Source organism: Telmatherina bonti (genome assembly GCF_933228915.1).
Source record: "Telmatherina bonti genome assembly, chromosome: 17".
Classification (NCBI taxonomy): domain Eukaryota; kingdom Metazoa; phylum Chordata; class Actinopteri; order Atheriniformes; family Telmatherinidae; genus Telmatherina; species Telmatherina bonti.
The window spans coordinates 2,427,656-2,440,562 of record NC_136615.1 but is presented as its reverse complement, the minus strand read 5'-3'; the positions used below and the strand labels follow the sequence as shown (position 1 = coordinate 2,440,562).

At 53.4% G+C, this 12,907-nt stretch overlaps 1 protein-coding gene across 1 annotated transcript in view; it reads right to left on the bottom strand.

Annotated features, from left to right (window-relative positions):
* The window catches only part of fer (fer (fps/fes related) tyrosine kinase), a 197,861-nt gene that overhangs the window by 44,491 nt on the left and 140,463 nt on the right, over window positions 1–12,907 (bottom strand). The window contains exons 7-12 of the mRNA XM_079257110.1: window positions 9,340–9,477; window positions 7,307–7,426; window positions 7,096–7,218; window positions 6,817–7,018; window positions 6,635–6,733; window positions 6,185–6,391 (exon numbers count right to left, since the gene is read on the bottom strand). Coding sequence (XP_079113236.1) covers window positions 6,185–6,391; window positions 6,635–6,733; window positions 6,817–7,018; window positions 7,096–7,218; window positions 7,307–7,426; window positions 9,340–9,477 — 889 coding nt within the window. The remainder of the gene's footprint in view (window positions 1–6,184; window positions 6,392–6,634; window positions 6,734–6,816; window positions 7,019–7,095; window positions 7,219–7,306; window positions 7,427–9,339; window positions 9,478–12,907) is intronic.

Below are 12,907 nucleotides of genomic sequence, written 5' to 3'. Positions count from 1 at the left end.
TTACCGAGAAGACTCGCACCATTACCGTGCGACTCACACCGTTACCGAGGAGACTCGCATCGTTACCGAGCGGACTCGCATCGTTACCGAGCGGACTCGCATCGTTACCGAGAAGACTCGCACCGTTACCGAGAAGACTCGCACCGTTACCGAGCGGACTCGCACCGTTACCGAGAAGACTCGCACCATTACCGTGCGGACTCACACCGTTACCGTGCAGACTCGCACCGTTACCGAGAAGACTCGCACCGTTACCGAGGAGACTCGCACCGTTACCAAGAAGACTCGCACCGTTACCGTGCGGACTCGCATCGTTACCGAGCGGACTCGCACCGTTACCAACAAGACTCGCATCGTTACCGTGCGGACTCGCATCGTTACCGAGCGGACTCACACCGTTACCGAGAAGACTCGCACCATTACCGAGCGGACTCGCACCGTTACCGTGCGGACTCACACCGTTACCGAGAAGACTCGCACCGTTACCGTGCGGACTCACACCGTTACCGTGCAACTCACACCGTTACCGAGGAGACTCACACCGTTACCGTGCAGACTCGCATCGTTACTGAGTGGACTCGCATCGTTACCGAGAAGACTCACACCGTTACCGTGCGGACTCACACCGTTACCGAGAAGACTCACACCGTTACCGTGCGGACTCACACCGTTACCGAGAAGACTCGCACCGTTACCGAGCGGACTCACACCGTTACCGTGCGGACTCACACCGTTACCGTGCAACTCACACCGTTACCGAGGAGACTCACACCGTTACCGTGCGGACTCGCATCGTTACTGAGTGGACTCGCATCGTTACCGAGAAGACTCACACCGTTACCGTGCAGACTCACACCGTTACCGAGAAGACTCACACCGTTACCGTGCGGACTCACACCGTTACCGAGAAGACTCGCATCGTTACCGAGGAGACTCACACCGTTACCGAGCGGACTCACACCGTTACCGAGAAGACTCGCACCATTACCGAGCGGACTCGCACCGTTACCGTGCGGACTCACACCGTTACCGAGAAGACTCGCACCGTTACCGTGCAGACTCACACCGTTACCGTGCAACTCACACCGTTACCGAGGAGACTCACACCGTTACCGTGCAGACTCGCATCGTTACTGAGTGGACTCGCATCGTTACCGAGAAGACTCACACCGTTACCGTGCGGACTCACACCGTTACCGAGAAGACTCACACCGTTACCGTGCGGACTCACACCGTTACCGAGAAGACTCGCACCGTTACCGAGCGGACTCACACCGTTACCGTGCGGACTCACACCGTTACCGTGCAACTCACACCGTTACCGAGGAGACTCACACCGTTACCGTGCGGACTCGCATCGTTACTGAGTGGACTCGCATCGTTACCGAGAAGACTCACACCGTTACCGTGCAGACTCACACCGTTACCGAGAAGACTCACACCGTTACCGTGCGGACTCACACCGTTACCGAGAAGACTCGCATCGTTACCGAGCGGACTCGCACCGTTACCGAGCGGACTCGCATCGTTACCAAGAAGACTCGTATCGTTACCGTGCGGACTCGCACCGTTACCGAGCGGACTCGCATCGTTACCGAGAAGACTCGCACCGTTACCGAGCGGACTCGCACCGTTACCGAGAAGACTCGCACCATTACCGTGCGACTCACACCGTTACCGAGGAGACTCGCATCGTTACCGAGCGGACTCGCATCGTTACCGAGCGGACTCGCATCGTTACCGAGAAGACTCGCACCGTTACCGAGAAGACTCGCACCGTTACCGAGCGGACTCGCATCGTTACCGAGAAGACTCGCACCGTTACCGAGAAGACTCGCACCGTTACCGAGCGGACTCGCACCGTTACCGAGAAGACTCGCACCATTACCGTGCGGACTCACACCGTTACCGTGCGGACTCGCACCGTTACCGAGAAGACTCGCACCGTTACCGAGGAGACTCGCACCGTTACCAAGAAGACTCGCACCGTTACCGTGCGGACTCGCATCGTTACCGAGCGGACTCGCACCGTTACCAACAAGACTCGCATCGTTACCGTGCGGACTCGCATCGTTACCGAGCGGACTCACACCGTTACCGAGAAGACTCGCACCATTACCGAGCGGACTCGCACCGTTACCGTGCGGACTCACACCGTTACCGAGAAGACTCGCACCGTTACCGTGCGGACTCACACCGTTACCGTGCAACTCACACCGTTACCGAGGAGACTCACACCGTTACCGTGCAGACTCGCATCGTTACTGAGTGGACTCGCATCGTTACCGAGAAGACTCACACCGTTACCGTGCGGACTCACACCGTTACCGAGAAGACTCACACCGTTACCGTGCGGACTCACACCGTTACCGAGAAGACTCGCACCGTTACCGAGCGGACTCGCACCGTTATCGAGAAGACTCGCACCGTTACCGTGCGGACTCACACCGTTACCGTGCGGACTCACACCGTTACCGTGCAACTCACACCGTTACCGAGGAGACTCACACCGTTACCGTGCGGACTCGCATCGTTACTGAGTGGACTCGCATCGTTACCGAGAAGACTCACACCGTTACCGTGCAGACTCACACCGTTACCGAGAAGACTCACACCGTTACCGTGCGGACTCACACCGTTACCGAGAAGACTCGCATCGTTACCGAGCGGACTCGCACCGTTACCGAGCGGACTCGCATCGTTACCAAGAAGACTCGTATCGTTACCGTGCGGACTCGCACCGTTACCGAGCGGACTCGCATCGTTACCGAGAAGACTCGCACCGTTACCGAGCGGACTCGCACCGTTACCGAGAAGACTCGCACCATTACCGTGCGACTCACACCGTTACCGAGGAGACTCGCATCGTTACCGAGCGGACTCGCATCGTTACCGAGAAGACTCGCACCGTTACCGAGAAGACTCGCACCGTTACCGAGAAGACTCGCACCGTTACCGAGCGGACTCGCACCGTTACCGAGAAGACTCGCACCATTACCGTGCGGACTCACACCGTTACCGTGCGGACTCGCACCGTTACCGAGAAGACTCGCACCGTTACCGAGGAGACTCGCACCGTTACCAAGAAGACTCGCACCGTTACCGTGCGGACTCGCACCGTTACCAACAAGACTCGCATCGTTACCGTGCGGACTCGCATCGTTACCGAGCGGACTCACACCGTTACCGAGAAGACTCGCACCATTACCGAGCGGACTCGCACCGTTACCGTGCGGACTCACACCGTTACCGAGAAGACTCGCACCGTTACCGTGCGGACTCACACCGTTACCGTGCAACTCACACCGTTACCGAGGAGACTCACACCGTTACCGTGCAGACTCGCATCGTTACTGAGTGGACTCGCATCGTTACCGAGAAGACTCACACCGTTACCGTGCGGACTCGCACCGTTACCGAGAAGACTCACACCGTTACCGTGCGGACTCACACCGTTACCGAGAAGACTCACACCGTTACCGTGCGGACTCACACCGTTACCGAGAAGACTCACACCGTTACCGTGCGGACTCACACCGTTACCGAGAAGACTCGCATCGTTACCGAGCGGACTCGCACCGTTACCGAGAAGACTCGCACCGTTACCGTGCGGACTCACACCGTTACCGTGCGGACTCACACCATTACCGTGCGACTCACACCGTTACCGTGCGGACTCGCATCGTTACCGAGTGGACTCGCATCGTTACCGAGGAGACTCGCACCATTACCGTGCGACTCACACCGTTACCGAGGAGACTCGCATCGTTACCGAGCGGACTCGCATCGTTACCGAGAAGACTCGCACCGTTACCGAGAAGACTCGCACCGTTACCGAGCGGACTCGCATCGTTACCGAGAAGACTCGCACCGTTACCGAGAAGACTCGCACCGTTACCGAGCGGACTCGCACCGTTACCGAGAAGACTCGCACCATTACCGTGCGGACTCACACCGTTACCGTGCGGACTCGCACCGTTACCGAGAAGACTCGCACCGTTACCGAGGAGACTCGCACCGTTACCAAGAAGACTCGCACCGTTACCGTGCGGACTCGCATCGTTACCGAGCAGACTCGCACCGTTACCAACAAGACTCGCATCGTTACCGTGCGGACTCGCATCGTTACCGAGCGGACTCACACCGTTACCGAGAAGACTCGCACCATTACCGAGCGGACTCGCACCGTTACCGTGCGGACTCACACCGTTACCGAGAAGACTCGCACCGTTACCGTGCGGACTCACACCGTTACCGTGCAACTCACACCGTTACCGAGGAGACTCACACCGTTACCGTGCAGACTCGCATCGTTACTGAGTGGACTCGCATCGTTACCGAGAAGACTCACACCGTTACCGTGCGGACTCACACCGTTACCGAGAAGACTCACACCGTTACCGTGCGGACTCACACCGTTACCGAGAAGACTCGCACCGTTACCGAGCGGACTCGCACCGTTATCGAGAAGACTCGCACCGTTACCGTGCAACTCACACCGTTACCGAGGAGACTCACACCGTTACCGTGCGGACTCGCATCGTTACTGAGTGGACTCGCATCGTTACCGAGAAGACTCACACCGTTACCGTGCAGACTCACACCGTTACCGAGAAGACTCACACCGTTACCGTGCGGACTCACACCGTTACCGAGAAGACTCGCATCGTTACCGAGCGGACTCGCACCGTTACCGAGCGGACTCGCATCGTTACCAAGAAGACTCGTATCGTTACCGTGCGGACTCGCACCGTTACCGAGCGGACTCGCATCGTTACCGAGAAGACTCGCACCGTTACCGAGCGGACTCGCACCGTTACCGAGAAGACTCGCACCATTACCGTGCGACTCACACCGTTACCGAGGAGACTCGCATCGTTACCGAGCGGACTCGCATCGTTACCGAGCGGACTCGCATCGTTACCGAGAAGACTCGCACCGTTACCGAGCAGACTCGCACCGTTACCGAGCGGACTCGCACCGTTACCGAGAAGACTCGCACCGTTACCGAGGAGACTCGCACCGTTACCAAGAAGACTCGCACCGTTACCGTGCGGACTCGCACCGTTACCAACAAGACTCGCATCGTTACCGTGCGGACTCGCATCGTTACCGAGCGGACTCACACCGTTACCGAGAAGACTCGCACCATTACCGAGCGGACTCGCACCGTTACCCTGCGGACTCACACCGTTACCGAGAAGACTCGCACCGTTACCGTGCGGACTCACACCGTTACCGAGAAGACTCGCACCGTTACCGTGCGGACTCACACCGTTACCGTGCAACTCACACCGTTACCGAGGAGACTCACACCGTTACCGTGCAGACTCGCATCGTTACTGAGTGGACTCGCATCGTTACCGAGAAGACTCACACCGTTACCGTGCGGACTCACACCGTTACCGAGAAGACTCACACCGTTACCGTGCGGACTCACACCGTTACCGAGAAGACTCACACCGTTACCGTGCGGACTCACACCGTTACCGAGAAGACTCGCATCGTTACCGAGCGGACTCGCACCGTTACCGAGAAGACTCGCACCGTTACCGTGCGGACTCACACCGTTACCGTGCGGACTCACACCATTACCGTGCGACTCACACCGTTACCGTGCGGACTCGCATCGTTACCGAGTGGACTCGCATCGTTACCGAGGAGACTCACACCGTTACCGTGCGGACTCACACCGTTACCGAGAAGACTCACACCGTTACCCTGCGGACTCGCACCGTTACCGAGCGGACTCGCATCGTTACCCTGCGGACTCGCACCGTTACCGAGCGGACTCGCATCGTTACCGAGCGGACTCGCACCGTTACCGAGCGGACTCGCATCGTTACCAAGAAGACTCGCATAGTTACCGAGCGGACTCGCATCGTTACCGAGCGGACTCGCATCGTTACCGAGAAGACTCGCACCGTTACCGAGCGGACTCGCATCATTACCAAGAAGACTCGTATCGTTACCGTGCGGACTCACACCGTTACCGAGCGGACTCGCATCGTTACCGAGCGGACTCGCATCGTTACCGAGAAGACTCGCACCGTTACCGAGCGGACTCGCACCGTTACCGAGCGGACTCGCACCGTTACCGAGCGGACTCGCACCGTTACCGAGGAGATTCTCTACTCTACTCTAACATGCTTCCTAATAACTGAAAAATGAAGGGAATACGTACGTCAGCAAACTGAATGATGAAATGTCTTCTCTGATCGTCAGAAAACACCGACAGGACATACTCTCCAGGTTTACCGTGGCTCTCCCTAACCAGGAAGTCTCCCTGTTGCCGTAGTAACTCCTGAGCCTCAGTACGTGGGATGGCGCCGTGGTACCACTCCTGGTCCGCCAGGGGACGCTCTGACGTCGGGATGACATCGAAGAACTGCTGCCATGACAACCAAAACAGTTTAAAGCAAGGTGTCAGGGTTTGATTTATTTATTGTCACACCTAAGGAGGACACACACAGGGACAGGTAACGGCCCGCCCACCAGGCAATGGTCCTGCCCACCAGATAAAGACCCCGCCCACCACGTAAATGCCCCGCCCACCCGGTAAAGGACCCGCCCGTCTGGTAATGGCTCCGCCCACAGGCAACGGGGAACCTGGCTCAGAGACCCGGAGTCTTACCGAGGTGGAAGATCCCAGCATGGCTTTGGGAGAACGGATCATGCCGGCCAGGGAATGTCTCAGAGTGTCAAAGCGAGAACTCCTCTCTTTTATTTTGTCCTGAACACACAAACCAAACACACTCGTTTCACGCTGCATGAGTTAAAACTTCATCATCTACAAGGTCTTTTTGACATATTTACTGTGGAGCTGACGGAGCGCGCATCATCTTCGTACTGCAGTGCAGGCGGAGCAGGCGGGGCGGGGGGGGACGCCACCGCAGTGGCCATCTTTGCATCCAAAAGTGCCTTCTGGGAGAGAAGGCAAGCCTCAGAGCCGCGCAGAGATTGGACGGCGTGACGAAGCTCCAGGAGGGAGAGTTTCTGACTGAGGAGCAGGACACAGCTGAGAACAAGAGACACAAGTGGACAGTCAGGACAGGGACGAAGACGTAGCTTCAGGCTCCTCCTACTCATACTTACTCGCTCCTCCTCTCACTATTCTGCTGACTTGTCTGGATTTTGGCATCCAGATCGTCAGCCAATGCTACCTTTGTCTGCAGATTCTGCTGAGTCAGAGAGAGTTCTTCCGTTGCCGATGACAACCTGCAAACAACCAACATGAAAGTGAACCAATCAGGTGGAAGCAAAGTGAATGAAGAATGAAACAAAGACTGAAGGAATCAGGTCTGACATGGCCTGAAGGCTGTCGGCTGTCAGCGTATTCCACAGGATCTCATTGGCTGGAAGGTTGTCTGTCTCCTCCAATAGGGAGAGGTCAAACTCCACACTCGCTTCGGGGGTCTCCGGAGTCCTGGAGAGAGAGAGAGACAGGCTGTTAGCACAGCATACAGCAGAGAGAGAGGGGCTGTTAGCACAGCATATAGCAGAGAGAGAGGGGCTGTTAGCACAGCATATAGCAGAGAGAGAGGGGCTGTTAGCACAGCATATAGCAGAGAGAGAGGGGCTGTTAGCACAGCATATAGCAGAGAGAGAGAGGCTGTTAGCACAGCATATAGCAGAGAGAGAGGGGCTGTTAGCACAGCATATAGCAGAGAGAGAGAGGCTGTTAGCACAGCATATAGCAGAGAGAGAGGGGCTGTTAGCACAGCATATAGCAGAGAGAGAGGGGCTGTTAGCACAGCATATAGCAGAGAGAGAGAGGCTGTTAGCACAGCATATAGCAGAGAGAGAGGGGCTGTTAGCACAGCATATAGCAGAGAGAGAGGGGCTGTTAGCACAGCATATAGCAGAGAGAGAGAGGCTGTTAGCACAGCATATAGCAGAGAGAGAGAGGCTGTTAGCACAGCATATAGCAGAGAGAGAGAGGGGCTGTCAGCACAGCATACAGCAGAGAGAGAGGGGCTGTTAGCACAGCATACAGCAGAGAGAGAGGGGCTGTTAGCACAGCATACAGCAGAGAGAGAGAGGCTGTTAGCACAGCATATAGCAGAGAGAGAGGGGCTGTTAGCACAGCATATAGCAGAGAGAGAGGGGCTGTTAGCACAGCATATAGCAGAGAGAGAGAGGCTGTTAGCACAGCATATAGCAGAGAGAGAGGGGCTGTTAGCACAGCATATAGCAGAGAGAGAGGGGCTGTTAGCACAGCATATAGCAGAGAGAGAGGGGCTGTTAGCACAGCATATAGCAGAGAGAGAGGGGCTGTTAGCACAGCATATAGCAGAGAGAGAGAGGCTGTTAGCACAGCATATAGCAGAGAGAGAGAGGCTGTTAGCACAGCATATAGCAGAGAGAGAGAGGCTGTTAGCACAGCATATAGCAGAGAGAGAGAGGCTGTTAGCACAGCATATAGCAGAGAGAGAGAGGCTGTTAGCACAGCATATAGCAGAGAGAGAGAGGCTGTTAGCACAGCATATAGCAGAGAGAGAGAGGCTGTTAGCACAGCATATAGCAGAGAGAGAGGGGCTGTTAGCACAGCATATAGCAGAGAGAGAGGGGCTGTTAGCACAGCATATAGCAGAGAGAGAGGGGCTGTTAGCACAGCATATAGCAGAGAGAGAGAGGCTGTTAGCACAGCATATAGCAGAGAGAGAGAGGCTGTTAGCACAGCATATAGCAGAGAGAGAGGGGCTGTTAGCACAGCATATAGCAGAGAGAGAGGGGCTGTTAGCACAGCATATAGCAGAGAGAGAGGGGCTGTTAGCACAGCATATAGCAGAGAGAGAGGGGCTGTTAGCACAGCATATAGCAGAGAGAGAGGGGCTGTTAGCACAGCATATAGCAGAGAGAGAGGGGCTGTTAGCACAGCATATAGCAGAGAGAGAGGGGCTGTTAGCACAGCATATAGCAGAGAGAGAGAGGCTGTTAGCACAGCATACAGCAGAGAGAGGGAGGGGCTGTTAGCACAGCATATAGCAGAGAGAGAGGGGCTGTTAGCACAGCATATAGCAGAGAGAGAGAGGCTGTTAGCACAGCATATAGCAGAGAGAGAGAGGCTGTTAGCACAGCATATAGCAGAGAGAGAGAGGCTGTTAGCACAGCATATAGCAGAGAGAGAGAGGCTGTTAGCACAGCATATAGCAGAGAGAGAGGGGCTGTTAGCACAGCATATAGCAGAGAGAGAGGGGCTGTTAGCACAGCATATAGCAGAGAGAGAGGGGCTGTTAGCACAGCATATAGCAGAGAGAGAGGGGCTGTTAGCACAGCATATAGCAGAGAGAGAGAGAGAGAGAGAAAGGCTGTTACCATGGTTACCTGGGTACTGACCTGTAGGCATTGATGAAGTGCTGATACTCTGTCAGAGGATCAATCTGCTGAACAGCTGCTGAGATCTCCTGATGGACCTTTACTATCTCCTCTGTCACCAGGCTGCTGATGTCGCAGTACTCTTCCAGAATACTTTTACTACAGAGTACACACACATACATACACCAGTAAGCCTACAGAATACTGTTACTACAGAGTACACACACATACATACACCAGTAAGCCTACAGAATACTGTTACTACAGAGTACACACACATACATACACCAGTAAGCCTACAGAATACTGTTACTACAGAGTACACACACATACATACACCAGTATGCCTACAGAATACTGTTACTACAGAGTACACACACATACATACACCAGTAAGCCTACAGAATACTGTTACTACAGAGTACACACACATACATACACCAGTAAGCCTACAGAATACTGTTACTACAGAGTACACACACATACATACACCAGTAAGCCTACAGAATACTGTTACTACAGAGTACACACACATACATACACCAGTAAGCCTACAGAATACTGTTACTACAGAGTACACACACATACATACACCAATACGCCTACAGAATACTGTTACTACAGAGTACACACACATACATACACCAATACGCCTACAGAATACTGTTACTACAGAGTACACACACATACATACACCAATACGCCTACAGAATACTTTAATTGCAGGTGCCATGTGATAAGTCATGTGACCAGTCATGTGATGAGTTGTACAACAAGTGACAAGTCACGTAAAGTCATCCAACCGGTCATGTGACTAGTCGCGAATGAGCCAGTGAGTGTATGACTGGTAATCGGTCATGTGATTACTGATGATTACCGATTACTGGTCACATGATAGATTAATGGTCATGTGATCGGTCACTGGTCATGTGACCAGTCATTGGTCACGTGACAGGTTACTGGTCACGTGACAGGTGACTGGTCATGTGACAGGTGACTGGTCATGTGACAGGTTACTGGTCATGTGCAGGTTACTGGTCACGTGACAGGTTACTGGTCATGTGACAGATTACTGGTCATGTGACCGGTTACGGGTCATGTGACCGGTTAGTGGTCACCTTACCGGTTACTGGTCACGTGATAGGTTACTGGTCACGTGATAGGTTACTGGTCATGTGCAGGTTACTGGTCACGTGACAGGTTACTGGTCATGTGACAGATTACTGGTCATGTGACCGGTTACGGGTCATGTGACCGGTTAGTGGTCATGTGACAGGTGACTGGTCATGTGACAGGTTACTGGTCATGTGACAGATTACTGGTCATGTGACAGGTTACTGGTCACGTGACAGGTTACTGGTCACCTGACCGGTTACTGGTCACGTGACAGGTTACTGGTCATGTGATAGGTTACTGGTCATGTGACAAGTTACTGGTCATGTGACAGGTTACTGGTCATGTGATAGGTTACTGGTCATGTGACAAGTTACTGGTCATGTGATAGATTACTGGTCATGTGACCGGTTACTAGTCACGTTACAGATTACTGGTCATGTGACCGGTTACTAGTCACTTTACAGATTACTGGTCATGTGACCGGTTACTAGTATCGTTCCAGATTACTGGTCATGTGACCGGTTACTGGTCACGTGACAGATTACTGGTCGTGAGACCGGTTACTGGTCATGTGACAAGTTACTGGTCATGTGACAGGTTACTAGTCATGTGACAGATTACTGGTCGTGAGACCGGTTACTGGTCATGTGACAAGTTACTGGTCATGTGACAGGTTACTGGTCGTGAGACCGGTTACTGGTCATGTGACAGGTTACTGGTCATGTGACAGGTTACTAGTCATGTGACAGGTTACTGGTCGTGAGACAGGTTACTGGTCATGTGACAAGTTACTGGTCATGTGACAGGTTACTGGTCGTGAGACCGGTTACTGGTCGTGTGACAGGTTACTGGTCATGTGACAGGTTACTAGTCGTGAGACCGGATACTGGTTATGGGACAGGTGACTGGTCATGTGACAGGTGTCTGGTCATGTGACAGGTTACTGGTCATGTGACAGGTTACTAGTCATGTGACAGGTTACTGGTCGTGAGACAGGTTACTGGTCATGTGATAAGTTACTGGTCATGTGACAGGTTACTGGTCGTGAGACCGGTTACTGGTCGTGTGACAGGTTACTGGTCATGTGACAGGTTACTAGTCGTGAGACCGGATACTGGTTATGGGACAGGTGACTGGTCATGTGACAGGTGACTGGTCATGTGACCGGTTACTGGTCATGTGACAGGTTACTGGTCGTGAGACCGGTTGTTTGTCATGTGACCGGTTACTTGTCATGTGACAGATTACTGGTCATGTGACAGATTACTGGTCATGCGACCGGTTACTGGTCATGTGACAGGTTACTGGTTGTGTGACATGTTACTAGTCATGTGACAGGTCACTGGTCGTGAGACCAGTTATTTGTCATGTGACAGGTTACTGGTCGTGAGACCGGTTATTTGTCATGTGACAGGTTACTGGTCATGTGACAGATTACTGGTCATGCGACCGGTTACTGGTCATGTGACAGGTTACTGGTTGTGTGACATGTTACTAGTCATGTGACAGGTCACTGGTCGTGAGACCAGTTATTTGTCATGTGACAGGTTACTGGTCGTGAGACCGGTTATTTGTCATGTGACAGATTACTGGTCATGTGACCGGTTACTGGTCATGTGACAGGTTACTGGTCATGTGACCGGTTACTGGTCATGTGACAGGTTACTGGTCATGTGACCGGTTACTGGTCATGTGACAGATTACTGGTCATGTGACCGGTGACTGGTCATGTGACCGGTTACTGGTCGTGAGACCGGTTACTGGTCATGTGACAGATTACTGGTCATGTGACAGATTACTGGTCATGTGACCGGTGACTGGTCATGTGACAGGTTACTGGTCGTGAGACCAGTTACTGGTCATGTGACAGATTACTGGTCATGTGACCGGTTACGGGTCATGTGACCGGTTAGTGGTCATGTGAAAGGTGACTGGTCATGTGACAGGCTACTGGTCATGTGACAGGTTACTGGTCATGTGACAGGTTACTGGTCGTGAGACCGGTTGTTTGTCATGTGACAGATCACTGGTCATGTGACAGGTTACTGGTCATGTGATAAATTACTGGTCACGTGACAGGTTACTGGTCATGTGACAGGTTACTGGTCACCTTACCGGTTACTGGTCACGTGACAGGTTACTGGTCATGTGACCGGTTACTGGTCATGTGATAGGTTACTGGTCATGTGACAAGTTACTGGTCATGTGATAGATTACTGGTCATGTGACCGGTTACTAGTCACGTTACAGATTACTGGTCATGTGACCGGTTACTAGTCACTTTACAGATTACTGGTCATGTGACCGGTTATTAGTATCGTTCCAGATTACTGGTCATGTGACCGGTTACTGGTCACGTGACAGATTACTGGTCGTGAGACCGGTTACTGGTCATGTGACAAGTTACTGGTCATGTGACAGGTTACTAGTCATGTGACAGATTACTGGTCGTGAGACCGGTTACTGGTCATGT